Here is a 14,444-nt window from a genome sequence, read left to right on the forward strand (position 1 = left end):
CAGATGACTTCACAGAGAATCCATCCCTGCCAGCTGGATCAGTAGAAGAAAGGCATTTATGATGAGAACAGCAGAAGAAAGGTGTGTAGACTTTGAGAGACTAAGTTTCAATTTATTTTCTTATTACTTTGGTTTATCATAAGTAGGACTTGTGCTTATTGGAACAGCATACCAGCAAAATTTAGTTCACTTATGGAATAGTTAGTAATTAAGGGGAAATTATTCAGTTTTTTAGTAATTCTATTAATTTGTTCACTATTGGGGTTAAATAAATAAATTACTTGTTACTTAAAAAGTGAATACCAGGGCTTTTTTTTCATTTAACCTCCTCTTCTCTATAACAGTTGAACAGATTAGGCGAGGTGAGGTAAACTTCTCTGGGTGTTTCAGGTCTAATTACTAGACTGGAACCTCTACTCCTGCCATAACAGATTGGGGGCTTGAGTTTTAATTTAATTTATCAGAGGAGTTCGACCACCCCTTCCGTGACAGTATCCAAGTAGAGTTAGTTGTGCGGAATGTCTTAAGTGTCAAGCATTTACTGTTTTATTTGCTCCTTAGCATTTTTGATGCATGTATTTTTTCAATTGTTTTTGCCTTGACATTGTCCTTTACATCCCTCACACATTGTTGTACATTGTCTAGAATGTTATAATTTGAGAATTGGTTATGAAAATTAAAAAAATTAATTTAAATATTCAATTACTTTTCTCCCAAAAATTTTCACTAGAAGATAATTCCTGCAGTAGACACAGCTTTTAGGGAATTTTATAAGTCGTATGTCTTAAATTATAAGTATAACTGATCTCCTTGGACTTGATGGCATATTCATATTGTCCTAAAGGAAATAAGAATTAATTTCAGAACATGAAAAAAAAATTATTCTGAACATAAGACTCCCCAAAACAGGAAGCAAGCTAATACATTCATTATTTTTAAAAGGACAATCAAACTTGACCGAGTTAATTGAAGGTCCGTTATCTGAAAATCAGCACCAGGTGAAAGACTTGAATCTGAAACTAGTATTTTAAAATGCAGGCTATGGGTACATCTTTACAACAATGAATTGAAGATTAGGAAATAAAATTTACTTGACAAGTCTCCTAGACTTATTTAAAAATAAGAAAAGGGGAGGCAGTGGCATAGTGGTAATGTCACTGGGCTAGCAATCTCGCACTCCGGAAACTCAGACTAAAGTTCTGAGGACCTGGGTTTGTTTGCCAGCGTGACAGATGGTGAGATTTCCATTCAATAAAACAGAATCTGGAATTTAAAGCTTGTCTAATGGCAGCCATGTAACCATTGTCAGTTGTTGTAAGAGCCCATCTTGTTCACTAATGCACATGAGGGAAGGAAATCTACCATCCTTACTTGGTCTGGGCTGCATGTGACTTCAAAACCAAAGCAAAATGTTTGACTCTTAACTGCTTTCTGCAATGGTCTAACAAGCTACTCAGTTCTAGGGTAGGTATAGGAATGGGTAATAAAATCCAACCTTGCTAATGACGCCCAAGTCCTATACAAGAAAAAAGAAAAAAAATGCCCATTAGCAAGAGTGCCTCCATAGCACCATTATTGAATTAGTTGCCTGAGTCCAAAATGATATAGCTGCAATACTAGGTATGCACAACATACCTACAATGGGGAAAAATATGCTTGATCTTGTCCTCATGAATCTACCTGTCATGGATGTGACTGTCCATGACTGTATTGGTAAGACTGACCACTGCACAGTCACTGTGCAGTTGAAGTCTTGTCTTTAAGTTGAGCATACTTGCATTATGTTGCGTGGCTTCACCATTGTGCTAAATGGGCCAGACCTCAAATGGCTTGACCAGCTCAAAACTGAAGGTCCATGATATGCTGTGGGTCATTGGCAGCAGTATTGTATTCAACCACAATCAGTAACTTCAGTATGTCCCCCGTCCTGCTATTACCATGAACCTTGGATATCAAACCTGGTTCAATGTAAAGTGCAGGAGGGCCTACCTAAAGATGAGTTGTCATCGGGTAATGTAAAGGTCCAATACATGATAACTTGCACGTCAAACAGTGGAAGCAGAGTGCAATAGACGGGACTAAGCTATTCCTACAGGCAACAGATCAGATTTTGACTGTTCTGCCACATCCAGTTGCCATTGGTGATGGAAAATTAAACAGCTTACAGGAGGTGAAAGACCCTCAAATATCTCCATTACCAGTGCAAAGAATAAGGTTGAAGTATTTGTAACAATCTTCAGGCCAGAAGTGGATAATCTATCTTAGTCTCCTCCTGAGATCTCCAGCCAGTTTTCTAGTCTTCAGCAATTTGATTCACTTCACATTATATCAGGAACAGCTGAATGTGCTGAGTATTGCGCAGGTTATGGGGCCCTGACAGCATTCTGTCAATAGCACTGAAGACTTGTGCTGCAGAGGCTCCCAGCCAAACTGTTACAGTGCAGCTCCAACATTACCAGCATGTGCTGTGCTCAAAAAGCAAGGCAAACCCAAATTAACCAATTGCTATCATATCAGAGTACTATCGATCATCAGCAAAGGGATGGGAGTGAATGTCAACCCTCGCAAAGAAATAACCTGATCACTGACACTCAGTTTGCATTCTACTGGTCATTCAGCCCCTGACATCATTACTGAAATTGCTCAAGCATGAGCAAAAGAACTGAACTCCAGTTCAGAGGTGAGGTGAGAGGTACTGCCCTTAACATCAAGGCCACGTTTAACCAAGCATGGCAGCAAAGAGCCCTAACAAAACTAGAATCAACGGAAATCGGGAAAAAAAACTATCTGCTGGATGTAGTTATAGTTGGCACAAAGGAAGGTGGTTATGGTTGTTGGAGGTCAGTGAACTCAGCACCAGGATACCTCTGTAGGAGACCTTCAGGGTAGTGTCCAAAGCCCAACCACCTTCAGTTGCTTCTTAAAGTCAGGAGTGGGAATATTCACTAATGATTGCACGATGTTCAGCACTATTCATGACTTCTCAGATACTGAAACAATCCATGGCCAAAAGCTGCCAATTTTACACAGTATGTAGGCTTGTACTGATAAGTGGCAAATTACATTCACACCACACATGCCAAACAATAACCATCTCCAATGAAAGAGAATATAACCATCATCCCTTGATGTTTAATGGCATTACCATCATGGAAACCCCCATTGTCAACATCCCAAGAGTTACCATTAACCAGAAACTAGACTAGTCCAGTCACACAAATACTGTGGCTACAAGATCAGGTTAGAGGCTTGGAAATCTGCAGCAAGTAACTCCCGTTCTGTCTCCCAATGACTGTTCACTACCTACAATGCATGACTCAGGAATGTAATAGAATATTTTCGATTTGCCTGGATCCGTGCGGCTCCAACAATACTCAAGAAGCTTGACAACATCCAGGAGAAAGCAATCTGCCTAACTGGCACACCATTCACCACCCTCAATTTTAATCCCTCAATGACCAATGCACAGTAGCAGCTATGTGTACCATTTTCCAAGATGCACTGCAGTAACTCACCAAGCTTCCTTTGACAGCACATTCCAAACTGTGAACTTTACCACCTAGAAGGGCAAGGGTAGCAGATACATGGAGCACCATCACCACAAGCTCCCCTCTAAGCCACACACCATGACTTGGATCTGTATCATCATTCCTTCACTGTCACTGGCTAAAATCTTAGAACTCCCTTCCTAAAGCACTGTATTCACCCGTACACCCCGATGACTTCAATTTTCAAAAGTAGCTCACTTACACTTACGCAGGGCCTAGCCAGCGATTCCTGCATCCCATTTTTTTTTTAATAATAGTTTATTGACTTTCAATAAATTTTAACAATACTTACAGTAATTATTGCAGGAAATGAGGGTGACATATGAAATTAAAAAGAGATTCGTTATAAAATGGGTAGCTGTATTAACGAAAGCAAAATACTACAGATGCTTGACATCTGAAACAAACACAGAGAATGCCTTAGAAATTCAGCAGGTCTGGCAACATCTGTGGAGAGAGTGAGACAGTTAACGTTTCAAATCTGGTCTGATTCTTCTTCAGAACTGAAAATGTGTTAGAAAATGTGGATTTTAATACTTCTGATATAGGAGGAGAGGTGAAAGAATCAAATGGTTTAGAGGTCCAGTGTAAAAGACAAAAGGGTTATAAATGGTGGTAAAACAGAAAAAGAGATATAAAATTGGGTAAATTAAGGTGTGATAGAAAATAGGTCCTCTCTGCCAAGAGTATATGTGTGTGCATGTGTGCGTGTGCGCGCGCGGAGAGAATGTAAGTCTGTTTCTGAAGTTACTAAATTTAATAATGAGACCTAGAAGCTATAAAGTGCTAAGCAGAAAGTAAGGTGCTGTTCCTCGAACTTGTGCTGTGCTTGTTTGGAACATTGCAGGAGGCCCAGGACAGAAATGTTAGCATCAAAGCAAGGTAGTTTATTGAAATGGCAAGCAACTGAAAGGTCAGAGTCATTCCTATAGAGAGGAGTCATTCATAAAGAGATCACCCAGTCCATGTTTGATCTCACTGATTTAAAGGAGATTACACTGTGAGTGGCAATATTAATGAGTTCTGTATGATTTATATTTTAGTGAAGGTGCACTAGAGCACCATAAACAACAGGCATCAGGACTTCGCTGGACAGTGACATTGTGGACAGAGGAGGAAAAGTAATAGGAAGTTAACTCATTACAAAAATCTAATAGGTGTAAACAAGGAACATTAACAGAGTTAGACCATGCAGGAAATGTTGGAGGTGAGTAGAGTTATCAAAACATCACCAAATGTCTTTTGCAATTTTGATGTTGTAGTATTACTTCTGTGCATGCAAATTAGAAGGAATTGTAGGGAAAGTGAAACGTAGTTGTTGGACAGTGATATATTGCAATAATTTGTAAGGAAAGAAGAGAATATGAAGATAAAGGATCAATTAAAGGGACTGAGGTCTTTAGACTGCTGCAAAAACATTAACCCATCATATGCCAATCATGAATTGATTTTAATGCTTTTAGAAGATGCCTAAGGTCTCTATAACAGTCAGGTTCAGAAGTTATTAAATCCCTTGTGCTTCAGATGTAAAAGGCTGCAGCTGTCACCATAATTTCAAATCTATAAAATCTGCTAGGTTGCTTGGATTGACAGGCTATCTGTGCAAGTTAAAGGAAAAGATAAGCTCTTGTTGAGCAATTTGAAATGAGTTCTATGACATTGGCTGAAGGGTTATTCATACTGTTATTATATTGTAAACATGTGGCTGAGTTTCAAAAGGCACAATTATCTTCACGAGGATGTTCGAAGTTCTTAATTTGATTGACACTTTAAAGTGAATATTAAAAGATTTGTTGTCTTTATCATGGAGTTTGACTAGAAGTTCATTTTTATAAGAGATTAACCATTTGATATTTCAAAGCCTTACATGAGTTTTATGAATGAAGACCTGTTTCATTATGAGGTATAGAAGTAAGGTCTGTATTAGATTGTTAGAATTCTCTATTTTTTTCATCTGTACATGATTTTTATAGTCTGCCCCTAATGGATACTGCGTGAATGGTTATAGAAGTGACAGAAAGGATCTGAGGGGCAGAGGTGGATGCATGCGTTGGCACAGAAGATGTGAAGAGTCAAGAGTGGTAGTGAGCATATTGGGTAGAAAACCTAACAATTGGAACAGCATCCCAGTGTACTGAGGCAGATATTGCAACTAATCTGCCAGTCAGCATACCTTTGTCATCCTGTAAATGCACCTTTCCCTCCACCTTCTTGTCCTAGAGCAAAAATTGCGAGACTTTTTAACCACAGCAACCCAGCTAGTTTGGAAATTTATTGAATTGCGCTTCAGTAGTGAATATCCAGCCTCTAGTACTAAACTATGATGGTGGTTGGAGTGAGGTTAATCATCTCACAGGTATCTAGTGTGGTGGTATTTTGTCATGATAGTTTATTCCACACCTTGTGCATTTTGTCACAGTAGGCTGATCAAGCACTTTAGATTAATTACCCGAAATAATTAGCAGTGAGCTTATCATGGTTTATGGAGCTTGATGTTGTCAGGCATAGCCAAAAGGCAGTAATTGCCAAATCAATGGAAAAAAGCACCTTATAACACGTAATCACATGTAAAGTATGGACCATTGAAAAGTATTTAATTCTTTTACAATATTGAGTATTTTGTGCATCAGCAACACCATGCATGACCAAAATATTTGTCATAATGTAGAAATTGTCTAGTGAATGGAAACAAGTGAAGAAAATGGGTATGAGTCACAAAAACTAAAATATTACATTAATTGAAATTTGTTTTGTTGAAGACATTCTATTAGGAAATCTGCTTAGGAAATGTCCCAGTGAATATGAATAAGTGATGGCAGCAGCTTTAGCTGTCAGGACGAAGGAGCAGATTAGCTGTCGTATGATATGATTACAAATAGAATCCATGCACTTAGCATTTAGAAATGCTTTCAGTGAACTCTGATATATTCTATATTTGGCATATTTTAAGAAGGTCCTTTTCACGTTATTGTTTTGAGAACCTGAGTTATAAAGTGGAGGAAAATGCATTTTAATTTTTAAGTTCTGTGACATTTTCTAAGGTCAGACGGTCATTTTGAATATTGAGTTCAAAACAGCATTCACAAGAAGTCAGAGACAACAAGGTTTAGAGCTGGATGAACACAGCAGGCCAAGCAGGAAAGCTGACGTTTCGGGTCTAGACCCTTCTCAGAACGTCAGCTTTCCTGCTCCTCTGATGCTGCTTGGCTTGCTGTGTTCATCCAGCTCTACACCTTGTTGTCTCAGATTCTCCAGCATCGGCAGTTTCTACTATCTCTTCACAAAAAGTCATGTGATTTCACCAAATAGTCACCTGGGAACATAATTGTTTAGGTATTTTCTGACTTGAGTGTTAGGACTACGAAAGAGAGAGAGAGAAGGGTTATGCAGGGGACAGAGTTGCTGTTATTAGCAGCCTTCAAGCATTTGGAGCTGGGGAGAGGTCTTCCGGTGAAGTCAGTGTGAAGAAAGCTCCAGACACAGAAAGCTGTAGACTGTTATGGAGGAAGAAATACTCCAAGGCTTTTGAAGCCATGAATGAAAGCAAAGATCTGAAGAAACAGAATGTGCTGGAGAAACTCAACAGATCTGGCAACACCAGCAAAGGGAGAAACTGAGTTAATATTTTGAGTTCAATATAACTCTTCTGTGGAACTCTCAGTATTAATGAAGTCATGGATTTAGGCAACCCACATTAAGTAACAGTAAGCTGAGTTAGCAGTTTGTTTTAAGAGTTTTGGGAAGCAACATTATATGAAGACAAAAGTATCTAGTGAATGCACAGAAATTTGTGCCAATTGGAGAGTGTTTAGAGCTATGCCAGTCAAGTGAGAAGTTTTAGTATATGGAGAGATGGCTCTGCATTAGGATTTGAGTGTCTGTAAGGGTATTACTGAGAAAAAAGGAAGGAATCTTTATTTCTGATGTTTGCAATGAGTTCATTCCAATAATTCTTGTCTAGTGTAATGAATTTCATTTATTTTCTTTTATGTAATCAACTTTTATGTTCTTTTCTGAGAAGTGCATTGACAGCCTCTTGTGGATATGTTCAGTGACTGACCTCTATGGTAATTAAATAGAAAAATAAAACTTATGGTCTTTCAAGCCAGAGTCACAGTGTGGTCTGACCTGTCCAACATTACATAAACTGGAATCATGACATAGTACAAGCAAGATTTCACATGTATATTAAGTATAGCATGTGGGCATTAATTTGATCAGTATCCTTTCTTTCAGATATCAATATGGCTGGTGAACCCAAGCCTTACAGGCCCAAATCTGGAACCAAGAGGCCTCTGTGTGCCCTTTATGGGTAAGTGACCATCATTGTTACAATCCCTGTGCAGACTGTTAGCTTTAAAAAGAATAAATTTCCAGTTGATAGCTGTAAGAATGACACAACAAGAGTATAGGTTTTAAGACATTTCCTGTAACATAAGACTAAAAGCAATATTGACTAAACACTATGTTTGTACCAACCCATACTTTAAACAATAGAACAGAATTTTACCCTTTTGCTTTTAACATAAGTGAAAAGCCACTTCATGTTTATACTTTAAACTGTCCCTTAAGTCGTCATTTGAATTTCTTGGACACAGCCCAAAGTAATGCTTAGTTCCTAGGGGTTTACTTCCATTCCTATCCTTAGATAGACTGGTAACTCTAACTGTCTTTTACAGTAAAGTTTTTCCTGATGATTTCCCCTCTCGTGCAAATTAGACGAATATTCCAGCTTTTAAATCCACACTAATTTGATCTTTCAATCAAGTGCAAGTTTTTGTCCACATACCCTCGTAGTTATCCATTGCGACATTTGGCCTCCAGTTGCTGTCTCTTCAACAAATTGTCTATGTCTGAAAGTTTCAGGACACCTTAGAAGCTCTTGCCCTATCAAAGCCATGATAAATCATATTTTACTTATTTGTTCATGGAATGTGGGTGTTGTTGGCAAGGGTGATTATCTATTGCCCATCTTGAACTGTCCTCTCAGAATCAACCACATTGCTGTGTTTCTGAATTCACATGTAAGCTGACCAGGATAGGATGGTAGTTTTCCTTCCCCAAAGGAAAATAGGGAACCACATGGGACTGGTTCACAATTCATTGATAATCATTCAATGGACACCATTATTGAAACTAGCTTGCAATTCCAGATTTTGTTTTATCAACTGAATTTATTAATTGAATTTAAATTCCACCAGTTGCCAAAGGTAAGATTTGAACCCATGTCCGCAGAAGGTGGCGTGGGTCTCTGGAATGCTAATTGAGGAGCCAGAGCATTGTATTCATGTAGGAATGTTGATTGGCTGGCCTTGAAAAGCTAGCTCTCTTTTATAGTGAAAGTAAATGGATATTGTGAAACGTAACTATTTACAACCTGTCATTTTCCTCAACCTCTTGGGACTTTGGTGACTATCAATCTCTGCATTGTCAACATAATTGTCTCTGGGTGAGAAAACCTTGTGCTCTCTTTCTAGCTAAACAGTCAGGTCTTCCCTGACTCTTTAACAGTCAGGTCACTGAGGCCTGCTGTTAGATTTTAGAAAGGGTTACATTATGTGCTTCATTTTATACAAAAGTAACAATCTTAAAATAATCTCATGTTTGTAAAATTTTCACGAGGTAGATGTTTTTTGCAGAATGTAAAAGTTTATAGATGCTACTGTTCATCTGAATTGATTCATTCAAAAACATGAAAAAGATCTTTCAAAATTTATATAAATGCTCAATGTAAATGTTTCTCAGTAGATCTGTTGACATGATTTAACTTATTTTAATTTACTTAACAACATCATTTTTGTCTGTAAACAAAAATGTGAGTTTAGATGGATTATGAAAAGATCTTTCCTGTGAGATCAGAGAATTATACCAACTTTTTCTGTATTTCTTCTATGATCCAACATATTACAGCCTATCTCTTTTGGTTTTGAAATTTGGTAAAGAATGCAATTTGCTTCAGAAAAAACTTTATCAATTCATTCCACATCAATTATATTACAACAGTAACAATCTATTTGAATATAGCCCCTTTAATTGGATAAAATGTACTGAGGTGCTGCACAAGAGTCTATGACATTGAGCCACATAGTAAGTCAGATAGTCAAAAGCTTTGTCAAAAACATGAATTTTAAGGAATGGCTTAAACTGGTAAGTTAAGATACTGAGGCAGAGGGTTATAGCGACGGTGCTTCAGAGTTTTCGGGTCCAGGTTACTGAGGAAAAGGACAGTAAAGCTGGAGCAATTCAAATAGGGAATGATCAAATAGCTAGAATTAGAGAAATGCAGATTTCTTGAAGGTGTGGGGAATGGAGGAGATGACAAAGATAGTGAGGAGGAAGTCCGTGAAGGGATTTAAACATAAGAATGAAAATTTAAATTGAAAATGTTGCTAGACCAGCAGCTGACATCAACAATGAAGATGAAGGCAAAGTTGGGCAATTTTACAAAAATGGAAACGTTAGGCCATGTTACAGAAGTAGAAAGATTTTAGTCTAATGGTTCCTGTGTATTTAAGATCTGAAGCTCATCGCTGGGTCAAGTATGAATCCATGGTTCCAAACAGACTGGCTTAATCACATGCTGTTGCCAGGGAGAGGGGTGGTGTCAGCATCTAATAAAGCTTATTTAGAACAGGCACCAAAATGATGGCCTCAGTTTTCCTCAAATATTTAACTTGAGGAAATTTCTACTCATGCAGTAATAATGTTGGATAAGTAGTCTCATAATTTAACATCAGTAGAGCGGTTGAAAGATCTAATAATGAAGTCAAATCGGATGTTCATAACTGGCCATCGTATTATCAAGCCTCATCCCAGCTCTTCCTAAAATCTAGGCAAGAGTCCATTCCTCATTCCCCTGTTGCTGAGTGGATCCATACAAATTTACAGCTCAGAAAGATCTCAGGACCACTACATCACCGAATTGGTCCTAGCAATCAATGGTCACATGAAAGTTGAGAGACAAATTAAATAAATAAGAAAATTATATGTGGATCGAATAAAAAAAATTCAGTAAAAATGTCAGAAGGACCTGACATGTCTTCTCGCCTACCCTTCCCTGGCAAGTTGTCATATATATTTATAATCATGTTATAACACATGTCTGGAGCAGGTGGAACTTGAATCCAGGCTTTCAGGCCAGTATGAGTCCCTCAGGAGGATGGAAACGTTAGATGCAGCTTCAACGGCATGATAATGAAGGAATGATTTCACGACCTGGCAAACAGAGGAGAAATCAGAAATCCAATGTCAATAATATTTATTAAGATGGATAGTTTAATTTGAAAGTACTTTCTTCAAATGTCATTCTGCATTTTACATTTGCCATGAAGGTAATGGCTCTGATATGTTCTGTATCACTATAGTAAGTGTTAATTTTTGTAGTGATTAACATTACTTTTGTCAATTCAGGTTTATTCTGCAAAATGTAAGAACAGAAGTTGGTTATTGAGTCCCTTTAACCTTTTCCATAGCATTCAATGGGGAGAGGTGGTGGAGGTGTATTGGCAAAGTCACTGGACTAGTAATCTCAGGCCCCAGGTAAATACTCCAGGGACATGGGTTTGAATCCCACCATGACAGATAGTGAGACTTGAATTCAATAAAGTCTGGAATTAAAGACAACCTGAATAACAACCATGTACAATTGCCAATGATCGTAAAAACCCATCTGTTCTTAAATGAAATCGGCCATAAAGTGCCTGCTCTGACCGACATGTGGGTTCAGATCCATGGCTTGTAGTTGACTCTTAAATCTTAAGGAAAGGAATTAAACCAAACAGATCACCAGCGTTGACCTAGATACCAGAAACAAACACAACACTGTGCACTGCAAACACTGCAAAGCCCTCCTCCACTTGGAGCCTTGTGACATCTGATCAAGCAACAGCATGACATAGTCATACATGGATTCAGACTTTACAGACTATGTCCAGTACATCAGCATCACCATTCCACTAGAAGTAATCGCTATGAGACAGAGTCAGGATGGAAAGTCTTGTGGTATCAAGAACAAACATTGGCAAATAAACCTTCTCTTACTTAACTGCTGCTTCCACTCTCTTTGACCAATGAGTTAGTATTTTTTTCATGTTGGACACCACTTGGATTAAGCATTGAGATGGCAGGGATGTGAAATGTAAAAGCAGTGAGATCTGGGTATGGCTGGTACTGGGCTGTCATCCTCAGCTCATTACTGCAGGAGTTCCTCAGGATCATGTCTTAGGTGTAACCATCTTCAGTTGCTTTATCGATCATCTTCCCTTGATCGTAAGGTCAGACAGGGGAGTATTCTCTGATGATTACATGATGTTCAGCACTATTTGCCACACCTCAGATACTGAGGCAGCCTGTATCCATATGCAACAAAACCTGGACAGCCCCAAAAGTGCCAATAACTATCTCAAACAGGAGAGAATCTAACCATCGCCCCTTGACATTCAATGGCATTACCATAACTGAACAGGTCAATATCTTGTGGGTTACCATTGACCGGACACTGAACTGGATTGGCTAAACAACTACTGCAACTACAAGAAACAGAAACGTAGAAAATAGGAGGAGTAGGCCATTCAGCCCTTCAAGCCTGTTCCACCATTCATTAGGATGTTGGCTGATTGTCCAAGTAAGTACTGGTTCTGCTTTCCCCCCATATCTTTTGATCCCTTTTGCCCCAAGTGTTATATCCAAGTCCTTTTCGAAATCGTAGAATGTTTTGGCCTTGACTGCTTTCTGTGGTAGTGAATTCCAGAGGCTTACCACACTTTGCATGAAGAAATTTCTCCTCTTCTCAATCTTAAATAATTCACCTTTCATCCTTAGACGGTGACCCCTGGTTCTGGACCCCCCGCCACCAGGAACATTCTTTCTGCATCTACCCTGATTATTTCTGTTAGAATTTTATTGGTTTGTGTAAGGTCTCCTCTCATTCTTCTAACTTCATAATCCTAATCAATTCAACCTTTCCTCATACCTTAGTCCTGCCATCCCAGGAATCAGTAAACCTGTGCAACTCTCCCTCTATCACCAGCACATCCTTCCTCAAATAAGGAGATCAAAATGCACTTAGTATTACATGTATAGACTCACCACAGCCCTGTATAATTGTAGCAAAGACACCACTGATCCTGTACTCAAGTTCTCTCACTTACCATTTGCCTTCTTTACTGCCTACTCACCTGCATGCTTAACTTCTGTGACTGCTATGCAGTGACACCCAGATCTCATTGTACATTCCCTGCTCTAAATTTACAGCCATTCATATAGCCGACCTTCCTGTTTTGCTACAAAGTCAATAACCTCACACTTACCAACATTAGCCTGCATCTGCCATACATTTGCCTGCTCACTCAGTTTGTGCAAATCACACTGAAGCATCTCTGTATTCTCATCTCAGCTCACCCTCCCACCCAGCTTTGTGTTATCTGCAAATTTAGAGATATTACATTTAGTTCCCTCATCAAAGTCATTAATATATATTGTGAATAGCTGGGGCCCAAAACTGATTACTGCAGTACCCCAATAAGCATTGCCTGTCATTCAGAAAAAGACCTGTATATTCCTAATCTTTGTTTCCTGTCTGCCAATTAGTTTTTTGTCCATCTCAGTACACTCCCTCCAATCCGTTGCACTTTAACTTTACGAACTAATTTCTTAGGTGCAACATTATAGCATGTCTTCTGAAAGTCCAAATAAACCACATCCACTGGCTCAACCTCACCATTTTGGCAAATTACATCCTCAAAGCATTCCAGTCGACTCGTCAAGCATAAGTTACCTTTCATCAATCCGTGTTGACTCTGTCAAATCCTGCCACTGTTTTTCAAATGGTGAACTATTAATTTTTTAATAATTTTCCTCAATTACTGATGTCAGGCTGACTGGTATACAATTCCTGGCTTTATTTCTTTAAATAGAGGGATTATATTAGCTACCCTCCAACCTGTAGAAACTGTTCCAGCGTATTTAGAATCTTGGAACATGACTACAAATGCATCAACTATTTCTAGGGCCATTTCCTTAAGTACTCAGGGATGTAGATTATCAGAGCTTGGGGATTTATCGGCTTTCATTCCCAGCAATTTCCCAACACCAATTCCTGAGTAATATGAATTGCCTTCAGCACCTCCCTCTCACTAGACCCTGCGGTCCCCAACATTTATAATATGTTATTTGTGGCCTCTGAGAACACAGAATTGAAGTCTGTATTTATTTGGTCAAGTATTTTTTGAGCATGCTAGAGACTAGGAACTCTGTGGAAAATAACTTGCCTCCTGTCTCCCCAGAGTTTGTCCATCATCTAAAAGCCATAAGTCAGCAGTGTTAACAGAAGACTCTGCACTTACCTGGGGGATTGCTGCTCCAACAACATTACAAATGATATCTTTAGAACCACTTAGATGGTATCATTGAACATACCATCTAGATTGAAGCAGGCCACATTATGGCACCCCATCCAACACCCTCTATATTCATTCCCTTTACCATCAACACTGTGTGTACTGTCTACAAGATGCACTGCAGGAACTCCCCGAGCTCCTCTGACAGAAACTTACAAACCTGTGAGCTCTACCAATTAGAAGGACATGGGTAGCATTGGAATACTATCACCTGTAAGTTCCCCTCCAATTCACACTTCATGCTGGCTTGCAAATATATCATTGCTTCTTACTGTCAACACTGTACTGGAACTCACTGGAGGTTGAAAAATGGGAGGTGATCTCACTGGAACCTAAAAATATTATTAGAGGATAAATGCAGGTAGATGTTTTCCCTGACTGGGGAATCCAAAATCATGGGATGTAATTTAAAAATTAGGCGAATGCCACTTAGGTCCAAGGGTAAGAAAAACTAATTGACTCAGATGGTTATGAATCTTTGGAATTCTCTAACACAGAG

General features: G+C 38.8%; 1 protein-coding gene and 1 long non-coding RNA gene across 2 annotated transcripts in view; one reads left to right on the top strand and one right to left on the bottom strand.

Annotated features, from left to right (window-relative positions):
- The window catches only part of LOC109930330 (RALY RNA binding protein like), a 428,249-nt gene that overhangs the window by 197,174 nt on the left and 216,631 nt on the right, over positions 1-14,444 (top strand). The window contains exon 3 of the mRNA XM_048595997.1: positions 7,785-7,860. Coding sequence (XP_048451954.1) covers positions 7,785-7,860 — 76 coding nt within the window. The remainder of the gene's footprint in view (positions 1-7,784; positions 7,861-14,444) is intronic.
- LOC125482956 overlaps positions 9,474-14,444 on the bottom strand; it is a 49,446-nt gene continuing 44,475 nt past the window's right edge. The window contains exon 3 of the long non-coding RNA XR_007261949.1: positions 9,474-10,763. This is a non-coding gene — a long non-coding RNA (uncharacterized LOC125482956). The remainder of the gene's footprint in view (positions 10,764-14,444) is intronic.

The sequence above is a fragment of the Rhincodon typus genome, chromosome 4 (assembly GCF_021869965.1).
Source record: "Rhincodon typus isolate 14 chromosome 4, sRhiTyp1.1, whole genome shotgun sequence".
In the NCBI taxonomy this organism is placed as follows: Eukaryota; Metazoa; Chordata; class Chondrichthyes; order Orectolobiformes; family Rhincodontidae; genus Rhincodon; species Rhincodon typus.